General features: G+C 39.2%; 1 protein-coding gene across 3 annotated transcripts in view; it reads right to left on the bottom strand.

Annotated features, from left to right (window-relative positions):
• The window catches only part of TSPAN18 (tetraspanin 18), a 249,505-nt gene that overhangs the window by 31,685 nt on the left and 194,985 nt on the right, over positions 1-22,835 (bottom strand). For 2 of the 3 annotated variants that reach the window (XM_042477706.1, XM_042477713.1), the window contains 2 exons: positions 12,941-13,018; positions 1,226-1,318 (listed from right to left, as the gene is read on the bottom strand). In XM_042477706.1, the coding sequence (XP_042333640.1) occupies positions 1,226-1,288 (63 nt within the window). In that variant the 5' untranslated portion in view covers positions 1,289-1,318; positions 12,941-13,018. The remainder of the gene's footprint in view (positions 1-1,225; positions 1,319-12,940; positions 13,019-22,835) is intronic. The other variant, XM_042477721.1, reaches the window with a different exon arrangement.

Raw genomic sequence — 22,835 nt, 5'->3', positions numbered from 1 at the left:
GATCCCCCCCCCCCCCATTGCCATGCAGTTGGGTGCATGGCATGACACCAGCGTGGAGGTGGCTGGTGTGTTTATCACGCTCCCACACCAGCATATAATTCTGGTCTGTACAGGTTCTAAGTCTCTCCCATATTTCCTTGTAACCCTTATCAAAAGTTCTACAGGCCAGGCAAAGTTGCAGGAATCCAGGGAGTGGAGGGAGAAGACATTATTATGCAGACAGAAAACACTCAACATTACAGTCATCAGATGTATAAGCCTCAATTTTGCAAATCCTATTTTCCTTTGGTGTTATGAAGAGGAACTTGGAAGAGATGTTTGATGCCTCTTAATTTAATAAGGCATTCCAACCCATTTTCTGTTAAATGTGAACAGAATACAAAGTGTTAACTTTTAAAGAATTATTGTGCTAGATTGAATAAAGAGTACATTAACACAATAGCCTAAATCATATTTGAATCCTAACTAAACTAGAGCCATTGATTGGATTGAGTGGGTTTATTTACATGTCGATTCATCATTTAACAAATTTGAGTGGGTGTCCTCTAGCTGTGGGACTAGTCCACAGAATTCCAGCTGTTAAATACTATACAAAGGTGCTTCTGGACAGTGGTTTCTTCTTCAACAATAACCTCACAGGATGCTGAACTTCCAATACTTTATAGGATGAGACTTTGATACTGTATAATGCTGGTTTATTGCTACTCTTGCTATGATGACCATATTAATCATGTTAGATTTCTTTGACTTAGTAGTGAGCAATACAGAATTTGTATGACCTGTTTGCAAAGTTCATTTTCTTTATACAAGCATTATGGTTGTTGGAAGAAATACTGCTTCCAACCAAGAAATTATGGAGCTATATAGAATGCTGTAAGAAAATCCCAGACTCTCAAAGTATTCAGGGATTGGGTAAGTGTCACAGTGGAAAGCCAGGTCTGAAGCCCCAGTTACTGAAAATTACATTCTTGAACTTTGTGAACTGCTGAAGCAACACTATTCTCTTCTCTAATCAGTGATACCAAACTCCTTGAATTGTAAAATCCTCCCCTCCTAGACTCCCAAAAAGAGGAGCATCTGGTTCTTATGCTGTTGTTGCTGAAGCTTAAAGATGCTTTGGCACTGTAACAACTCCCCACCCCCACCCAAAGACAGCCAGTACTGACAACTCCTAAGAAGAGATATAAAAGATAAATGCTGTGACCAAAAGCCACAGAATACTTACAAATATGAAAAAATTGAAGACAAACATTAGGTACTTCATGCAGCTCAAACAATCCCCTTCCATGGTTGTAAAGGCTACACAATCCAATTAATCCTGCAAAACACCAACAGCCCTTTAGCACATATTCGTAGTCTTCCTGTCTTCTCTCTTTCAAAACCCTGTGGAATTCATTATTCTGAAAGAGCAAATTTCCCATCTGAATGAGGTAGAATAACATAGGTTAACAGGTAGTACTGTAATGATCACCTCCAATTCCCAACCCGTTCTCTCACTGGTGTGTCAGGACCAGTATGAAAGGTTAATGAGAAGCAGCTAAATGACTCACCACCTTGTTCAAAAGATAAGAACCAAAGTGTCACTTGCATCATGCAGCAGTACTCTCTTTTCATTTTAAAGTTTCTTAGCCATCCCTAAGTCCAATGCAAAGCTGCATATACTGTACTGTATAATGAAAGAAACTGAAAATGTTAAATTAGCTATGGCCTTGCTAGATGCCCAAAATCAGGGTCTCAGTTAAGGGAAATCCTCCATTGCTTCATCACTCTCCTTATGTTCTTGTTGATACAGCACCATGCTGAGGGGTTGTTCCCACATGTCTATCATTTCAATCTACGTGAATCAGATACATGAAAATGTATGTCAAATTCATCCCTCACACTAATTTCTCAAAGTAGTCTTTACAGCCACCGTTTATGCTAAGCCAGTGATGCATCCCTTTATTACAGATGAAGGGATACTGACTCCCTTAAGGCCAGTCATAGAGCATGCATTTGAGCTTCTATTTGAACAAAGGGCTACAAAGTTCTTCCTTGTAACTCCTACTATACTATATTAGCTTTCTGAATGTGGCATGGGAGCAGAAATGAATATCATATGATGTGGTCTATTACTAGATCGTTCTTTTAATAACACTATGCTTTAAGACCAAAACCCATGGTGAAATATTCCACTGAAATCATATTCCATTCAGACAAATATGTGTGCTTGGGAGGGATATTATGGCCTGAATTCTATTCATTGATGCAACCAAAGCAGACTTGTATTAATTCTAGTTGGGACTATGAATAGGATGCAGACCAAAGGCTATTAATCACATTTGTGGCAAAGAAACATTTTCTTCATGCATTCACATAATGCACTGTAAAGACATTTCTGGGGAAAACAGCAGGGTCTTTATTGCAATTATCCTTAGGTGTTGGACCTTATCTCTAAGAAAAGGGCCAAAGCCATACAGTTCTTGAGCTTTTTCAAATATTAAACACTTATTTCTTTTGTAAGACATTTAGCTATTCATTTGGTATTGTGTATGTATTTCTCCCTAGGAGTGTTTGGAAATGTGTATTTTAGTTAAGAGGTTGTTATTTAGAACTCTGTTGTAGACCTTTGTTTTATTGTTTACTTTTTATTTTATTGGAAGGCAGAAAGATCAGGTTATGAAGGGGAGGGGAGGGGAGGGGAGGGGAGGGGAGGAGGAGCTCTGTTTCTATATCTTCATTTGGCTTTGGAAAGTATGCCCACAGCTAGAACACTGTACACTTCCTTGTAAAGGCAACATTCTACATTCAATTACATACTATGTTAGAAAAATGCATTTGATCCCGTTAAAAGCAAACACAAAAATTATCAAAGGGTTTGCAGAGCATTTTTTCACAGGCTGGGAGATAAATCCTCCCTCTTCACTCTTTTATTGTTTGTCCTAATCCAAGGAATGTGGAACTTCTGTACATCAGGCTCCATAGCTTTTCCCAGGGTGACCATGGTAACTGATCTGCTTTAGTTATGCTCCTTGATGAACCTCTTAGCTAGCATAAGGGCTTGCTGTGAGGGAAGAGACATAGTGGATGTAGGTAGAGAAAGCCTCAGGTAAACAACAGAGTTCGACAGAATATTTGCCTTGCTGAACAGCATCTAAATAGTGTGAAAATTAGATCTGGTTCTTTAGTGCATGTTATACATGTATATTGTGTTTTTCCTGACTATGTAGGTCAGAGAGGGGCCAGAGGCATAGGAAGCTGGCAAACACACCATCCACAGCTGTTCAAAAATATTAACACACCTTTCCCTCTCCAGAGAAGGACTTTCTTTGCTGGAGAAAAAATGGCAGAGAGAGACTAATGCTGACTGATTCTAAAACACTTTGGGGTAGTGTCAGCATCCTGTAGGAAGATAACAGGGAGAAAGAGCTGCTATTTCTTCTCAGAACAAAAAAACGGATTCTCCTCCTATGTTCACAGAGGAGAGTTTTATTATGGATAACCTGCTTAAGTGGGTATGAAAAACAAACATATAAAACTCCCACTCCCATTCAAAGGGTTTTTAATTGAAGGTCAAACTGTTTCATAGGGATTTCTCTTCCATGTGCATGAAGTTTTTAGGGAGAAGGACAGCTTTAGGGAGACAGATGTTGCCATTTATTTCTACACTTCAGCAACAAGGAAGGGTCCTACTATTACATGACCAAAGGAAGAATTCATCTCAAGATGCACCAGATGAATTTGAATCGTGGTGGTAGATATAGTATGCTATAGTTTTGGGGACCGTGGCTGCATCTGCACTACAGAAATAATCCAGTTTGATGTTGCTTTAATTGCCATAGTCCAATGCTCTGGAATCCAGGGACTATTAGTCAGTTGTTAAAGAGAAGGCTAAATATCACACAAAATTACAAATCCCAGAATCCCATAGCATTGAGCCATGGCAGTTAAAGCATTGTCAAACTGCATTATTTCTGCGGTGCTAATGCAGCCAGATAAATAACATACTGTATTGTATGTCCCAAATTACTCATCTACGTTGGAAACTGCCATATTTGAGATTTCTAGTTTGTTTAAATCTATATTCTCTTTAACATAGAGAATGATACAACCTACACTATGGCTCTGCCATATCCTGCCTTCTTACAGGCAGTAAGTGCTGGCTTAGTGGTGGTATGGGGGCATGGCATTTAAATTATCCATGCGCTGATGCTGCCCCCAAGTTGGCATCACATCACCTACCTGCCCAGATGGAGGGCAGTGTTGCAGCACTGGCAGCACACCATTCAGATGCTGCAAGCCGCAGGAGCACACAAGAGCTGCCATCACAACAGAAAGGGCAGCTTATTTCCACTCCAAATAGGAGCAGCATTTTGCCACTTCTCTTTGGGCTGGAATAACACTGGATCAAGGCCATGGTGTGTGGTTGCTGCAGCCCTGATCTGTCACTCAAAGGGGTGATGTCAAGCCACCTCTTTAGGGCTGTCTATACTGGCTCAAAGTTTCCACCCAGAGGACTTGTCTGAATAGGCCAAAAGGCCCACCTCCTCCATTCTGTTCAGACAATGCACAGTCCAAACTCCAGTTCTGGTGGGAACAGTCCAGATGACATCCAGCACAACCCACACCAGAATCAAAGCATAATAAGGTCAAAATGTATTTAAAATAACATACTTGTTGCTCTGGATCTTTCAGGAAGATCCATAACCTTCCATTTCCATCCTTCTGGACCACTCAGCCTGTCTGCTGCTGTCACAGATAGCTTGTTCTGAGGTTAGGATAGAGCACCCAGCTTTTCACCATTGCTGGGCACCTCATTCTCACCTCAGAAGAGAGTGGTGGATACACTGGGCAGCCCAGTGGGATACCTATGCAGATAACCACTGCAGAGCAGAAATGGAGACTGAGGTCACAAGGGCAGGTCAGGGCAGATGTGAAGCCAGGATATTGTGGGTTGTCCTTGGAGTATCCTGGCCAGTGCAGACAAGGCCAATAACAACCTATTGGTTGGTTCTGTTGGTTCTAACCATTCCATCAGGATTCAACTATATTTTCCTTTGTGGCCTAGGGAAAGACCAATACTGTATAGTAGAGCGTGTAACCTATACAGTATAGCATATAAGATATATGAGAAGCTAGATTTATTTGAGTGTGCATATGTATCAATGAGAACTTGGAAGTAGCTTAAGTAAGCAAAGCATGTCAAATGTCAACAAACTCTGACTGAGAAACTCACATTGTGGATATGAGAAGATGTGACTTAGAATAATCTTTAGCAGATGAAATGTGCTTAGTTATAATTAAGATAAGAGGACATCCAATAGATTTGACTGAGAATAATCCGTAGCAGGAAAGTAAAGAGTCCAAGTATACAGCTGGTGGAATAGTGAATAAAGATCTTTGTTTTGATTGGATATGCTTATGTAAGGTACCATGAACATCTTTGTTTTGATTTATTTTGATTGGATAACTGATAGACTGGGTAAGGCTAAGGAGAATACAAAGAGCCAAGATAGTGCATCAGCTCAGTCTGTCTTTGGCATGCCTCCATAACGAATGCTATCTCTGACAACTGGGCTGTTCCTGGTAGACTAATAACTTGCCCAAACATGCTGAAAGATGATAATGGTTGGACAAACAACTAGGCTGTGACTATAACAAAAGCTGCTCAAAGAGATTAACCTTTGAATGCCTATTTAGTGGTGTGCAATGCATCAACAGATGAGATCATATTCTTAAATGGATAGATAGTTAAGGATATGATTCAACTGACAGATTTCTGTACCTGTGAAAGCCTTTATGAAATGTCTGTATAATGCCTTAACAGAAATTATGGAAATTATGAAAGAACATAATAATGATGATGGCTATATGTCTGAATTATGCTGTTTAAGATGGTAGTATTCATATATGTGTTAATAAAAAAAAAAGCTTGTTCCAGGGATGCCGAGACATAGAGGTACAGTCCTTACGGAATGGTAAAATCCTAATGGCCATATGATCTTTTGTAATGAATATATGATGCCTTACACACAATGTAATGTAGTCAGTTGAAAGCAAGCATTCAGACACTGATAAGTCTGTGTTTCTCCCCATGGTGAACCTAAGTGTATATATATATCTATGATTGCATATAGTAAAGAGCCTATTCATTTTCCCACAAAAATATCCTGAGACTCCTAACACTAATGCTTATGAATAGTGTTGCTGTTAACTCAGCCTGTCTGGTTCAACTGACATCACAAATTGGGGATTCAAGTGATGAGAAGGTGTTACTGGAACCGCAGAGAGAATCCAGGTTATCTGACAAGTGGCAATGGCCTGCAATCCCTCAGTTTTAAAAGACAGGGGTGGGGCATCACTCCTGTTTCAATGACACTTAACTCAAATTTCCCCACATTTTGGAGCCTGAGTTAAAGTATTTAACACAATTACTGATAATGAACAACCTCACTGAATAAAGTCAAGTTCAGTGCTTATGCCACAATTGATAATATTAATGGAGTCACAAGACTCACTATTAGTTTTGTTACATCTTCTATAGAGGTAGCTATGTTACTCAGTCTAGTAAGCATCACTATCGGGATTCGCTGAGCTGCTGCAAAAAGCTCTTTTCTGGCAGAGCTTTGACAGGTGGATGTGTTCCAATTCGCTGAAGGCAAAAGGTACCCCAAGAGCTGGTGCTGATGTGTGGTATTCAATGTGCTGCCACTGGAGGGTCTCACTTTACAACGATTCTCCAAATGAAACAGCACACAAACCTTGTACTGCTAAGATAAAGGTTCCTTTTCTTAAAAAAAAAGTTCATTGTTTCCAAATGTTCTGATCCATGAGAGAAAGTGACAGCAATCAAATTCTTTGTATAGTAGTTCATCATGGAAGTTCACAGACAAAATAACAAATAGATTTTAATTCATGTTTGCATATCTCTGTAAACCAGGAATGTTCCTTGCACATGTCAGCCTCACAAGCTTGGACGTAGTCTGTGCAATAGTGTTTACAAGGTGTTTTTACACAGTTTTCTGGACAAGAACCTGTGCAGAAAAAAGCACACAGAGTCTTGCTTTTCCATGCTAAAATTATTATTTGTTTATTGTTTTATTTATTTATATCTTGCCTTTCTCTTGATATAGGGATTCCAGGCAGCTCAAACAAATTTCCTAAACAGAAAATCATGTTTTGAAGAGGAGAAGAACCAACATTTTGACCACTTTGCACAGGAAGGTCCCAAACAATGAAAAACATTACTGCAACCAGATTCTCTTTGTGGGGTGTTCCAATGGTCAGAAAACTCCTTTTTTAAATGGGGATTAGAAGTTTGTTTATTTTTTTTAACATCCCTAGTATAAATAGTCAACACCCACACACACTCACACACACACACACACACACACACAGAGCTGTTGCTATGTTGTGATTGAGTTACCTATATGAGCCAAGGTCAACAATATGCTCTAGAACCTTGATATACTTCAGAATTAGATTTATAGCTGATTTTCAAAATCAAGACAAGTCGGTTAATATGAATAGCAAATCTGACATTCAGCCTTTCACAAGCGTGTTTGTGATTCATGGACCTGGGCTGTGGCAGTATTACTCATTATATGGCCTTGCTGATGTGATCTCTTTACCATCATCCCTCCCCCACTACTGAGACAAGGCAAAATGATTTGGGAGTTGTCCCTGGCTGTGAATACAGAATGTTTTGTGTAACAGTAATGGCTGGATGCCAATGAAAGTTTCAATTTTCAGTAAAAATAATAATTGCTGAATTCTGATGAAATATGATAAATGTGATAAATATGATAAATGATAGTGAGCACCAGGGGGAAAATAAAAGCCACAAACATAGTCATTGTAACCTTAACAACCAAAAGCTTTATTTTCCAGAATACATTTTACTTTTGGAATGCTGACTTCAGTGCATTGTGAATTATTCTGATTTTACTCAAGAGCAAACCGGATCAAAGCCTGCTTTCTCTTCTCCCCAAGTCAGACAGTTTAATTAGGCCTTTAGGGACAGATATGGGTAAATCATGTCTATTTTATTTGAAAAAAAATTCCCTGCAAACATATTTATATACTCAACAAATGTAATCAATTACCTTTTGATTTCACCCTTTCCTTCTTCCATGATTCTAACTAGACCTCTGTAGTTGTGTCTGCAACATCTAAAGAGCGCACAGAGTTCCCAATGCATCGCAAAGACTTTCTCTACTACAGTTAAGCATTTATTGGAGGGAGGGACAATAAAATAAGATGGGCCAGAAAACCACTTGAGGTCACACTGTTATTAGGCAGGAACACAAGTAGATTAGTGCAGGATCCCACCAAAGTCTAATTCCACTATTCTCATAGTGACCTGCCAAGTGTTTGTGAGATTGTTACCAGCCAAACATGCATGCAATAGCACTCTCCTGCCTGTGCACTCCAGAAAACTGTATTCATGATCCCTAGGTTCTGGTATAGGAAGAAATATATAGACATCATTACTAGTAGACACAGGTTGGTTTATGTTCATGTATTTACTGTACTTTATCTCCTTGTAAAGCAGTTCAGATTAAGTTGGTGGCAATCACCACACCATGTAACAGTGAGTTCCACTATGTGCTGTGAGAAGTACTTCTGTTTATCAGTGCTGAATATGCCACCATTTAGCTTCTTTCAGTAACTCTATTGTAATATTGTAAGAGATGTAGAAATCTCTATCCATATTCCATATTCACTTCCTTTACACAAAGCCAAGACTGGCATCTTGTTCAGTACCTACTTACCATCTCATAATTTTTAGGATTCACATCTATGAGGCTTTCTACACTGTCATTTGGGACGTCCGGAGGACGTCCCATTTTAAAAAAGGGGTGTCTCTTATAGACGCCCCTGGGCCTAGTACGGACTCCGTCCGTACAAGATGGCGCTGGCCCTTCTACATGGCCGGCACCATCTTTGCGTATCGGACGCTGAGCGTCCGTACGCGTCGCGTCCTTTGTGACGTAGCGAGTGCGCCCCTGGCGCCTCACTACGTCACAAACGCGACGGAAAAAGAAGCTCCATTTTGGAGCTTCTTTTTGGGTCCGCGCGGAAGTCGCGCCGTGTGGAGGCTCCGGCTCCCCCGCGGACCTACCGGCGGCGGCGGCAGAGCGCCGCAAAGTGGCGGTATGTACCCCGCCACAGGTTATTAATAACGGAAGGGAGGCCCCCAAATTAATACCTTTTCAGCAAGGCAGTGCCCTGAACAAAGGGTTTCTGAGATGATAGAGATCAGGTCACTAGGAAATGCTAACTATGGCCTGTTACAGACTGCCAAAATAAAGCTGCTTCGGGTCTCTTTGGAGGTATGCTATTTAAATGATGCATGGGTCCTAAGAGTCCGGAGGTCACGCCAAAGCCACACTCCATTCCAAAGCACTGGAGTGCAGCTTTGGTGCCGCTTCCGGATTCTTAGGATGCATGCATCATTTAAACAGCATACCTCCAAAGAGACCTGAAGCAGCTTTATTTTGGCAGTCTGTAACAGGCCTATGGGACTAAGCAGACAGGCAAAAAGAGGTGCTTTCAGGCTGACTTGAAGGTGTGGCATTTAGATGACACATGCCTTGAAGCCAGCAGGAAAATGCCCTATAGTCGCCTTATGCAGAGAAAAGCCATTTCAAAAAGAAGCAGATTTTACCCTCTTCTTCCTGGCTTGAAGCCCTATCATGTGGTCATGACATGAGCACTTCAGCTGCCTTGGCAGCTGGCGGTGCAGCTGGTGGGGTTTCAATGTGGCTTCAGAAAAGGCAGCTTCAAGCCACTTTTTCCTGCCCATCTGTTTCGCCCCTATAGTACTTGTTCAATTCATTTGAGATGTGGTGCTGGAGAAGAGTGCTAAGAATACCATGGACAACCAAAAAGACAAACAAATGGGTCCTTGAACAGATCAAGCCCGAAATCTTTCTGGAAGTCAAGATGATGAAACTGAAGCTATCATATTTCGGTCACATTATGAGAAGGCATGACTCATTATAAAAGACAATGATGCTAGGAAAGATAGAGGGAAATAGAAAGAAAGACTGCAAGCTAGATGATATACTCAATTAAGAGGTCCTAAGTATGACCTAAGCAAGCAGTGGAGGATATGTGGTCTTGGGAGATACCTCATCCTCAGGGTCGCCATGAGCCAGGGTCAGCTTAAGGGCAGTTAACAACAACAAAGTGCTCTTGTGGTTAGTGGTGTACTGAGAGAAGCAACAGTGGTATGATCGCAAGGGGTCTCTCCAGCTGGAAATTCCCAATGCATCTCATAACTGGGAAAGCATTGCAGAATCTTTTCTCAGCACTCTAAATCTTTGCTTGAGATGCTCTCTGGCTAAAATCAAAAGTTTTTTAAGGAATAGCAACATCGGATGTAGGTAAAATGGTGCGTTATTATCACAGTTATGTCTGATGATGCAGGATCATGGCCCAAATTTTATACATCACTCTTATAGCTCTCCTTATTTGTCGGCTTTATTATTATTTATTAATTTCAACTATTGGAACTTTTCCTCAAGAAGTTATTCTAGCTCTTTAATCACTTGGGATGCCATTTTCTGCACCTTCCCCAGTGTTATACTGTAGATATCCACTTCTCAAGTGCATACAAATTATTTCTAATGTAGTGAACTATGATGTGTTTAAAGGTAATATGAAATTGGCAGTTTTATTTTCAACTGTTTTCCTGAGGGTGAATGGGTGCCAGAGAATTAGTTCCATTACTTGGCTGTTATTATTAGCATTAAGGATGGAAATAATATTCATGAAAGAAGAAAATAAAACATTGATGAACATGCCATTCTTGCCCAATGGCATCACTAGGGTGTGCAGACCACACCAGGGGACACTCCAGAAGAGGGGTAATACCTGGTCAGGCCCTCCTCCTGATGCAGGATGAGAAGGGGGCAAGTGTGTCCCTCCCGGTTTTGATCCAGCGGCAGCTTCTTCCTGAGGAGGAGCCTACTGCTGCAGTGAAGCAAAAGGGTGAGAATGCCCTTTTGACTGACTCCAGTAGCACTCACAGAGGGTAACATCAAAGTGGGGACATCACTGTTCTTGCCCATGAGAAAGAATCTTGTGAAAATTTATATCAACATACTGCAGATCACTACCATATTTGCCACTGATTAACCATAAAACTCATGTCACGTATTTTCTCCTACAAGAGATGGGATATCTTATTTTGCAGATAGAAAAATTAGTTTATGAAGGGGATCTTTCTTCACATACAGGTATGTTGTTCTTGCAAAATATGATGCAAAGGAACACACAGTGTATGGTGAAAAACAACATTTCAATTTCCTTTCAACATGTCCCTCAGTTTTACATGGTCATGAATAAAATAATTGTCAAGCTGTTTGTAACATATCCATAATAGTATTAACTTATGTAACCAAGATCTTTCTACTGTTTTTCACAGTTTATCACACTATACTCTTAAAGTGCTACTATTCCACTTTGACTCCTCTAGCTGCCTCCTGTTGCATTCTATCCCTCCTTAAAACTGCCAATCCCAGAATGCAACAGGAGGCAGCTAGAGGAGTCAAAGTGGAATAGTAGCACTTTAAGAGGATAGTGTGATAAACATCACTGAGAGTGTAGACAGCCTCTATAAGAGAGGGGAGGATATATTTTGAGAGGAACAATGTCAGGAGCTGCATTATGGATCTTGCTTGCTATGGTTTGAAGTGTTAACATAGAAGGTGATAGCTATGTTTGCTTGATGTTTAATGGTGTTATTTTGTTCTATAGCTAAGGGGAATTGTTGGGACATACAGTGGGGTGTTTTTTTGCAAGGGATTGTTGATCACATTCGTTTGTGGTTAACAAACAGAAGGAAGGGAGATTAGCTTGTCTCAAGAATTCCCCAAGATCACTTTTCTGGGAACAAGGGCAGAAGAAGTAAAGAAGGGGGGTTTCATGGGGAACATAAAGGGGAAAATGTTTTGCTTTTGTTATGAATAAGAAGGTAGCCTGCCAAATATAAGGTTCCCAAACAGGTGGTAGAATTTGGGAAGGATATCTGGAAAGACTGCTGGGGAAAGTTGGGGCAGAGAAGTCCACTACCCACAGCCACACTTCACACACCTAAATCTAGACCCAGCACAGTAAGTACAAGAGCCAACCTGTATTTTAAAGTATTATTGTTATAGTACAATAAGATAAGGGTCGAAATGGTGTAGTGGTCTGAGCTGTGGGCCACATTCTGCAGACCAGGGTTCAAATCCCTTCTTGGCTGTTGAAACCTACTGGGTGATCTTGGGGAAGCCACACTCTCTTGGCCTCAGAGAAAGACAAAGGCAAACTCACTCTGAACAAATCTTATCAAGAAAACCATCAACAAAGTGACAAAAATAGAGCGACAAACTTGAATACAACTATTCAATGACTTGTGTGCATAGACTAGGAAAACTACTATAATAATCAACACAGAGACACAGAAGGTGACAACAAAAAAGGAAAACCAAGAGAGCTCTTCCACAACATCCAAAAAAATCACTATAGGGTTGCCATCAGTTGAAAACAACTTGAAAGCACACAGCATAAAAGTCGATTAAATGAAAAACAACTGTTCCGATCTTTACCAAAGTAAATGTTACTACACTTTCTTTTATTTACTCTGTCAGTAACGGTGTATATTTGTATTTGTATTTCCAGATGGTATATGTACGGATATTTAATGGAAATTAAATCAATAATAATAATTAAAAAAAACCATTAAATAGTTGTAACTGGCTAAGAAAATTTGTATTTACATTCTGGGGGTGCTTAACAAACTGTTGGAGGGTAATATTTCCATAATAGCTGGATGTTCCCAAAAACAACAATTATTCTGGTTTCACTATCATTCCTGTATAGCACTGTGAATTTCACATATATTAGTTAAATTATTACAAAGGAGGAAAAGATTCCCTTGGAATTGCCATGAAGTCATTCAAAGACTCACCTATGCAGCTCTTGAAATGTCTCTTTTGACCTCTAATAGCTTATATGTCCCATGTATCTTTTATTAGCCAATTGTGTCCTATAAGGAAAAGATATTCAATTGATGCACAGGTCAATAAAATACAATCACATTAGATAAACCATTTATTAAAACACACCACCCTGATGAATACACTTAGTCTAATTGCTTGTTTAATTCGGTGTACATTAGCACTAATGAAAAGCTTTTAGTGCCCACTGAAGCATTCCATTCCTTATAACCTGGCTCATCAACCTTTGTTTTAGTTCACATGCTTTCAGAGCATACATCCCAAACCACATTTTGACATTTGGCTAGAACCTCTTGCAAACCTCACCATCCAATAAAAGAGAGAGTAAAGGAGACTTAAAGAAATTTACAAATAAATGTCCACAGCAGTGAATTGGATATAGGCCCCTTGAATGGTGATGGAAAAATTAATATTTCTTAGCCTCGGTTTCCCCCACATAAATTGAAACTAAAATAAGTAACATATCTCACATAGTACTTTTGAGAGCAAATAAGATAATAATACAATCTAGCAGGGATTTCTACTATCCAAGCTGTACTAGTGTTCTTGAGAACCTAACTGATTTAAATGGTTGTACAAATAAACTGCAAAGCAAGTTAAATATTAGAAATACTGGACAAGTGGCAAACAATATTAAAATGGATAGGATTTATAAAAAATAAATGGAAGCAATATTACATTAGGAACAGCAGAGCACATAATCATGCATGCTTCATTATTACATTTTCACATTTATTTCTCTTATCCAACTCACTACACTAACTGTTGTTTTCAACTGAATTTATAAAAAATATATACATCATGTACACTCCAGTAATGCTAGGAAAAACTAATATACACAGATTAGTAATTTCTTTTTTTCCTTTACAATTGTTCAAAGTGAACACTGCAAACTATCTGTTTAGGCTATATAAAATGCAACTTCTTTAAACATAAATATTCCCCATCTATATATTTAAAGCTACAATAACAAACTAAGGTATCCCACAAGGACCTAGAAGTAACAATGTGGCTATAATTCTATGTCAACTTTGAATGGGGCATAGCTGGAAATTACTGGAGATGCAAATATTCACTTATTTCACTGTTGCACATCACACACTGAAGTAAATCGTGCAGACCAGAAGTTTCTTCCCCACTGGTGAGTTTATGAGAACTTTTGTACAATGGTTTTTCACATTCGGAGTTATTTTATGCAAAGAACCATTTAGGAAAATGCAATGTATTTATGAAAGAGGGTTATTTTTACACATTTATATAATGAAGCAGAAGGTGGACAAGCTCAATTTTCTCTGCAAAAACAAGACTAAGAGCAGACAGTGGCATAGACCATGAACTAGAAGTTGAGTTTTTCTTAAATGCTTAGGACCAGAAGTATTTTAGATTTCAGAGTTTTCATATCTTGAAAAATTCCATTTACATAATGAGATATCTTGGAGACGGGATCCAAGTCTATACATGAAATTCATTTATGTTTTGTATACATCATATATACATAGCCTGAAGACAATTTTATACATAATATTTTAAATAATTTTGTGCATGAAACAAAATTTGTGTACAGTGAACCATCAGAAAATAAAAGTGTCACTATCTCAGCCATATATTGAACAAGAAATGTCAGATGTTCAAGTTTGGACCAGAAAAGAAAGAGGCACTAGGGATCATATTGCAAATATTCAGTGGATAATGAAAAGCAAATCAAAAGAAAACCAGCCTGTGCTTTATAGATTACAGCAAAGTCTTTGTGTGTGTAAATCATGAAATGTCAGCGCAACTGCTGGGGTCCAACAACCACGAGTCCTGGGGTTAAATCAGACCCTTGGAGCAGAGCTGGCAATTTCCAGAAGCCGAAGCGTGGCTCCAAAGTCCAATTTGGGATAAAAGCAACTGGATGTCTTCCAGGAACTGCAGCAATGCAGGAACCTCTGGGGACACACAGCAAACCGATGGTATAGCTTCTTCTGATAAACCACCAGAGAAACTAAGTCTCCCAAAGTGCTCTTTATTCACAGTGCTATTATACAAAACTAGATCTCTAAAACTCCAAACCATACCAATCCAACTCCTTCTACAAACCCACACCACACCCTTGCAACCCCTGGGCTTATATAGTCTCCAGATCATGTGGTCTCCCAAACTCAGTGAGTTCAGGTGTGTAACTATGTCATGTGTCTCCTGTGCAATCTAGACACATGGTTTCATCAGCCATGGCTACATGCTCTTGGGCATTGAAGTGTCCTTGAGCCAATGAGCTTCAGCCTTGTCACTCTGCTGAATGCTCATGGCCAAACACACACATACACACACATCAAGCATTTCCCTGTGTGCTGTGTTTTAACCCTTCAAATCCCTGACATGAAAAACTACGGCTTTCTCTTAAAGACATGGGTATTCCACAACATTTGATTATCCTGATGAGTAACTTGTAGTTAGGACATGTGGCTACTGTTATTACTGAATACAGAGAAATAGTTTCCAGTTAACAAGGGGGTCAGGAAGCCTGCATTTTTATCCCCATCTATTTAACCTATATGCTGCGCGCGCGCGCGCACACACACACACACATATAAAGCAGGATTAGACTCAGAGGACAGAGGTGTGAAAACTGGAGGAAAGAAGATCAACAATTTAAGATCTACAGATGCCACCATATTACCAGCTGGAAATAGCAAGGACTTGGAATGATTACTGAAGAAAGTCAGGAAAGAAAAGTGCAAAAACAAGTTTACAACTGAACATTAAGAAAACAAAAGATTTCCCATACCTTGGCTCAGTCATTAATCAGAATGCAGAATGCAGACAAGGTATCAGAAGATGACTAGAATTGGGAAGGGTAACTATGAAAAAGCTAGACTAAGGGCCAGTATAAACACCGCCCCTTTGATCACCAGATCAGGGCCATGGCAATCACTTTCCACAGTCCTGATCTGGCAATTTTTGGCCCAAAAAGAAGCTGCAAAATGCCACTTCTTTTTGGGGAGGAAAAAAGTAACCTTTTCTGGCACCGCAATGCCTTTCTGGCACGCCTGTGGTGTGCGGCATATAAACACCATTCTGCTGGAGCACTGCAATGCTGCCCACCATTTGGTTGGGCAGGTGGTGTGACACTGGCTTGGGGGTGGCTTGCATCATGTAAAGCCCATGCCCCCAAGTCAGCATATTATGCCAGTCTGTTTTGCCCCTAAGACCCTGAGGTATAAAAATGTATAAATGAATACTAAAGTTACGAGCGTCCATGCCATTGTATAGCATTTCCAAATATTATGCTTGGTTGTGAGAGCTGGAAGGTGAAAGATGACAGGAAGAATATCAAATCATATGAAATGTGGTGCTAGAAAAGAGTTCTGTAGATACTGTGATCTGCTAGAAGGACAAATAAAGCAGTCCTAGAATAAACCAAGCCTGAAATCTTCCTAAAAGCAAGATGATTAAACTAGGACTATTGTATTTTGGAGATATAATGCATGAGCTGACATGATTCACTAGAAAAGACAAGAATGCTTGGTAAGGTGCAAGACAGTAGGAAAAGTGGAAGGTGGGTAGACTCAGTCAAGGAGCCACTGCACAAGAGTATGGAACAACTGACCAGGGCTGTTGAGGATCAGGTGTCTTGAAGCTCTCTTATTCATAGGATCACCATAAATCGAAGTCACCTTGACAGCAGTTAAACAATTGTTTTACACAGAGATTTTGTGCATGAAATGCAACATTTTATGTTAGTACTGCTGCTGACCAAGGTCTGGTCTTTTCACTCTTGCCTCAACGTGGAGGAGAAAAAGAACTCACAGTGACTGAACATTTATTTTTTATTTTATTTTTTTTTTATTTTTTGGTGCCATATCTTGACCTGTCAAGACAACCTTTCTTATCAAGGATGAAAGAAATTAAAAATATTCTTTACATAATTGATTTTGAGTAGAAATAAATGTACAAGATTACCCAGTAGGACTAATGTCAACATCTGAAGTGTAGTTGTATGTTGCAGGAGAAGGATTATTCAATTATTTGATGCTGAAGTGATCATGAACAGGAAGCCTCACTAATCTGAAAATGAAACTTAGAAACTTCCAGCACAACACATCAGACATTTCTTTTGTCTAAGCCCACTGGCATTAATAGTGTGGGGTATGTATATATGTTTCCATCCTGTATGTTTTGATTTATTTGCTAGTTCTGCTTTCTCACATTTCCCATGTATACAGTGGGTCCTTGTTATCCACTGAGGTTTGGTTCCAGCACCTCCCATGGATACCAAAATCTGTGGATGTCCAAATCCCATGAAATAGAATGGCTTTGTAAAATGCTATCCCTTAAATAAAATGACAACAAGTTTTACTTTTGGAAATTTATATACATTTTAAAATATTTTCAAACCATGGATGGCTGAATCCTTGGATAAGAAATCCATGGATATAGCTGACTGTACTTTTAGGGATTCTGGTTATTTCTAAATATTTAAACGGAATTTTAAAATTGACATGGTCAGTTCCAAACTGCCTCCCATGAGTAAACTCCAGAGCAACTGGAAGAAACAGCCCCCCCTGTTGCAATTCCTCCTCACACTGGAGATCACTTGAAGGAAGAGGGTCATTTGGAACATCAGCTGCTTCTTAAACAGCAAGGGAACAGACTTCCATCCATCACAATAATTACTGCTGGAAAGTGAGGACTGAGGGAATTTCACAATGCCAATGTATCCCCCTGAAGTAGGGCATATGTAAAGCGAGTGAATATGAAACAGTACAAATGCATAATTTTAGGATTCTGGCTGTTGCACGCTAAATAACACAGAAGTGGATCTGGGACTTCTCCAACTCTCACTGATTGCAGTGGGTCTTGTAAAAGGGATATGTAGCTGTGAGCAGGGCATACGCATTCTTGACAACTATTCATCCTCCCATGTTTTTGCTGCCCGAAACATTTCACTTGTCCCATTTTGTTTTCCCAACCTTCACATTTATGCTGTGATGTTTAAGTGGCTCATTCTGTTTTCATTTACTTCAGTGTGTAATGCCACAAGCATAGAAAAGCTGAAGCTTAAAAGCAGGTTTACATTTTTCTTCAGAGATGTAACTGCTCCATATAAACCTATCATTAGGGAAATCAAGAGACTGATAGTGTTCTCGTTCCTGCTGTGTATGTGTGTGAGAGGGAATATAATTATACTGCTACTAGTGCTCAGAGGGCTTGCGTGGGCGGGGGGGAAATGCTTTTCTCCCCCTTAACTCACAATATTTTGAAAGATTTATCATACTTCTGAGACAGTCAAACCTTCAATGTCACCAAGCAGCAGTAAATGATAACCCAACAAAGAAGATGACAGAGGTTACAGTACTGGACAAAATCAGGGCATACAACCTCCCTCAGACGCAAAAACTATGTATTTCTTTTTTTTAAATGAAGAAGTATGATTTAGTCATTGAAAGGATGATGAAAAGCATGAAGAACTACTGCACTTAACAGAAGCTCAAACAGGTTACTTTCCATGCAGTCCTGTGAAAATGCAAGATGTGACAGGAGCTGACTAGGTCAGACCTCAATAGAACTTAGAAAAGTTACTTTATTGTACTACAAACTTCCCTCAGGATGCCTCAGCCAGTATGGCCCCTAGGAACTGACAATGATGATAATGATGATGGTGTTGATGATACTTCTTCCAGTACAAGAGCACAAAGCGGCTAACAAAATTTAAAACAGTACAAGTTATAAACAATACAAAATATTAAAATGTAATTACAAAGTTTAATAAACAATTCAACAATTTTAAAAAGTTAAAAACATTACACATTAAAATTTAAAATATATTTAAATCTCTATACAGAACTCTACACAAAACTTACACAGCACTTAAAGGATGCCTTAAATGCATTTCCAAGATGGTACTGCAGATTACCAAACCAAACCAATGACTGGGACTCTCTATGACAATAAAAATAACATAATTCAAGATCAGAAAAAAAAGACAAATTCTAAAAAGTGAGTTGGAAGCTGCAATGGCAAAAAACAAATTGCCAGGACCAGATTATATTCCAATCAAACTGCTGCAATCCACACTGACAGAGTCAACTCTAGTGCAAACCAACATATGTCAACAGATATGGAAAACAAAACTGCCATCAGATTGGAAATTATCAATATATATCCCTATCCACAAAAATGGAGACATAAAAGATGGCAGCAAGGATAGAACTATAACACTAATCTCTCCTGCAACCAAAACTATGCTCAAAATTCTACAACATAGACTCAAACGATACATGAAGATAAATCACAGAGGCTCAAGCAGGTTTCAGGAAATGAAGAAGCACTAGGGACTGATCACAAACATATGATGGCTAATGGAGTGCATCAGGGAATTCCAAAAGAAAATCAGCATGTGCATTATAGACTATTGTCCCACCCAACATCACCCCAGACCTTCCAAAGGCAATAGGGGACTCAGGTGGAGGTTGATTGTTTTGATTGTTTGACTAATGGTTTTTAATGGTTTATTGTATGTTTTGTCATTGTTATATGTGGAGGTTTTGTTGTACATGTGAAGGGGGGAGGGCAAATATGTGTACTGTGTCGTATTGTATCAGAGCTCTATTGTTTTGTATTATTATATTGAATTCCATTACAGTTGCATTTGTTATTATTATATAATGCTTGTGGGAGTAAAAGGGGCCATGTTCTCTTGTTGTTATTGTATTATTGCTGTATTGCATTATTGTATTGCCTTTCTGTTATTTTGCTGCAAGGGGAGTGTCAGGAATTGCCATCTAGATGTTATGCCTTAATTGTTACCATGTTATGTATTTTGGATTTTGCACTTTTTATTTTTATTAGGCATTATGCTATGTCATGTACTTTGGATTACGTTCGTTGTATGCCTTATTATTTATTTCTCCTTTTGTATAATTATTTTATTGTTATTATATTAGTTGTGCTACAGTTGGTGGGGACGCTATATTTTTTGTATTTGATACCTTTCTTTTGTAATCCGCTTTGATTCCATGAGAAAAAAGTGGAATATAAATAAATAATTTGTTGTTGTTGTTGTTGTTGAAAAGCTTTTGACTGCATAGATCATGAAAGGCTATGGAATTCCCTTAAAGACATGGGAGTGCAAACACATCTGATAGTCCTGATGAGATATCTGTACTCAGGAAAAGAGGCTACTGTCAGAACTGAACACAGAGAAACAGAATGGTTCCCAATAGGCAAAGGGGTCAGACAAGACTGCATCTTATCACCCTACCTGTTCAATTTATTATACAAAAAGCAGGCTTGGACACAGATGAAGGAAGAATGAAAATAGGAGGAAGAAATATCAACAATCTAAGATACACAGATGACCCCATAATACTAGCAGAAAACCTCACAGACCTGGAACAAGTAGTATCGAGGATCAAGCAAAAAGGTGCAAAGGCAGGATTACTGTTGAACATGAAGAAAACAAAAATAATGACCATGGAGATTCTACACAGATTCAATTTAGACAATGAAGAAACAGTAAAAGAGTTCTCATTCCTGTGATCAAACATTGATAGGAACAGAGACTGCAGTCAGGAAACCAGAAGATTAAGAATGGGAAGGGCAGCTATGAAAGAATTAGAAAAGACCCTAAAATGCAAGGTTATACAAGTGAACACAAAAGTTAGAATCATACAAGCCACTATATTCTCTACTACCATGTGTGGATGTGAGAGCTGAAAAGAAGATAGGAAGAAAATCAATTCATTTGAAATGTGGTTCTGGAGAAGAGTGCTGAGGATTCCAAAATTTACAATCAAATGGGTCTAAGAGCAGATCAAGCCAGAAATCTCTCTGGAAGCTAAAATGAAAAAAAAAATTGAGGCTGTCACATTTCAGACACATCATAAGAAGGCCTGGCTCACTGGGAAAAAAATAATGCTGCTTGGGAAGGTGGGGTGAAGTAAAATGAGAGGAGGGCCACATCCTAGATGTGCCCGCGTGGCAGAGAAGCCTGAGGGATGAAGGAGGCAGGCCGGGTTGGGACAATGGAGGAGGTAGGCCAGGAAGAAAGCCAAGGATGGAGGGAGGCATGACCAGGCCAGTTGGAACCAGGGCAGATTCTAATATGATTCAAATCCACCTGGTTCCTATTTGGGCTGAATTGATTTATTTCTAGATAAATCGATTCAGCCAAAAAAAAACCCACCCCATTTTACCAGTGTCTTTTTGACGTGGGTTAAATGGATAAAACAATGCCCCCCCTTTCCGAATCACTTCAGCAATTTGAATTAAGTGGGAACCATGGTGGTTTAAACTGAATCATTTGGAATCACAGTCTAGTTTAAACCATAGTGGGAATTAGGCCCAGGACAGCTGTTCTTACAAATAACATTGGGAGGTCCTATGGCTTTTCTGGTTTTATGCTGTTTGTCTTTATGACATACACTCATTTTAAAATCCATAAAAGGGCATGCTTCTTAAAATGCTGCTTGTAAATATTGTAAAACAAACAAACAAAAACAATTAAATCTTGTAAACTGATGTTTGTGTGTAGAGAGAAAGAATTTTATGGAACTTACTTAATCACTGCTGTGACGAGACTATATTATTGCATGTATATCCAATTAGATTCCAAAGTGAACAGTATGACTATGTTCTCTGTCCCCCACTGAGCATAGGCAAAAAGAATGCAAAAGGCCAAGAATGTAGACGCTAAATTACAGTCAATTCAACTTCTCTGTAGTGGCATTAAAATGCTAATGCTTCTGCAACAGAGGGCTCATTTACCAGGAACAACATCTTCAGCATGTACTGCAGAAACCAGGAGAACTTACTGCACTGTCTGACTGCAATTAACTGCCTAGCACAACTTCCTTTGTAATATGCCCTAGGAGCACACTGACAATTTAAAATATTAACCTCCCTTTTTAAATATGAAACAATTCGCCAGTTTTCTATGTAGTCCAAAACAAATTATTCAACTTCTAAAGCAATCTCTCCCATTCTCCCCTTGTACGCACTGTATACATCAGCATAGTTTAACCTCAAAAGCTTCTTTTCTTGCAACTGCTGTTAGAAAAGTCAAAATTCAGACACAGAAGGAGTAAAAGGCAGAAAAGAATACTTGAAATGTGCCACCAACTAGTCTGAGATCACATTAAAACAGAATTGGAATATTGCAAAACTGAAAAAGTAGAAGCTGAGAATCTAGCTGAGACATTCTGGGAGCTGTAGTGTAAAAAAGAAACTGTTTTCTGTTTCTTGTTAAAGAGAGCTAGAATAATTCTTTCCAAGCTTTCTGACGTAGGAAACAAGCAACATGCCAGGAACGAATGCTACATTTGTTCCATGTTACTGTCATGTTCACATAGTTTCCTGGAAGCAAATTGGCCGCTGATAGCTTGAGGACAGACCTGAGTCTGCAGACCACCATTTGGAGTACTAGTGAGCCAGAACAATTAAAAATGTATAACAAATTATTCTTTAAATAGGGAGCCCTGGTGGGGCAGTGGTTAAATGCCTGTACTGCAGCCACTTACTCAAAACCATAAGGTTGCGAGTTCAAGACCAGAAAAAGGGCTCAAGATTGACTCAGGTTTGCATCCTACCAAGGTCACTAAAATGAGTATCCAGATTGTTCGGGGCAAATTAGCTTACAGTTGTAATCTGCTTAGGCGGTTTACTTTTGCTGGTCTTGAACTTGCAACCTTGTGGTTTTGAATGAGTGGCTGCAGTACAGGCATTTAACCACTGTGCCACCAGGGCTCCTAAGGATCATTTGGCTTCCCCCTCTGTTAAAATAGTAGTTTTGTGTGTTCTTCCCTATTTATAACTTTTCACATCACCAAATGTAACCCATCCCACAAGATTCCAAATCCTCAGATT

The sequence above is a fragment of the Sceloporus undulatus genome, chromosome 1, assembly GCF_019175285.1.
Source record: "Sceloporus undulatus isolate JIND9_A2432 ecotype Alabama chromosome 1, SceUnd_v1.1, whole genome shotgun sequence".
Taxonomy (NCBI): domain Eukaryota; kingdom Metazoa; phylum Chordata; class Lepidosauria; order Squamata; family Phrynosomatidae; genus Sceloporus; species Sceloporus undulatus.
Note: the sequence above shows the minus strand (reverse complement) of the source record. Positions and strands in the feature narration are given on the sequence as shown.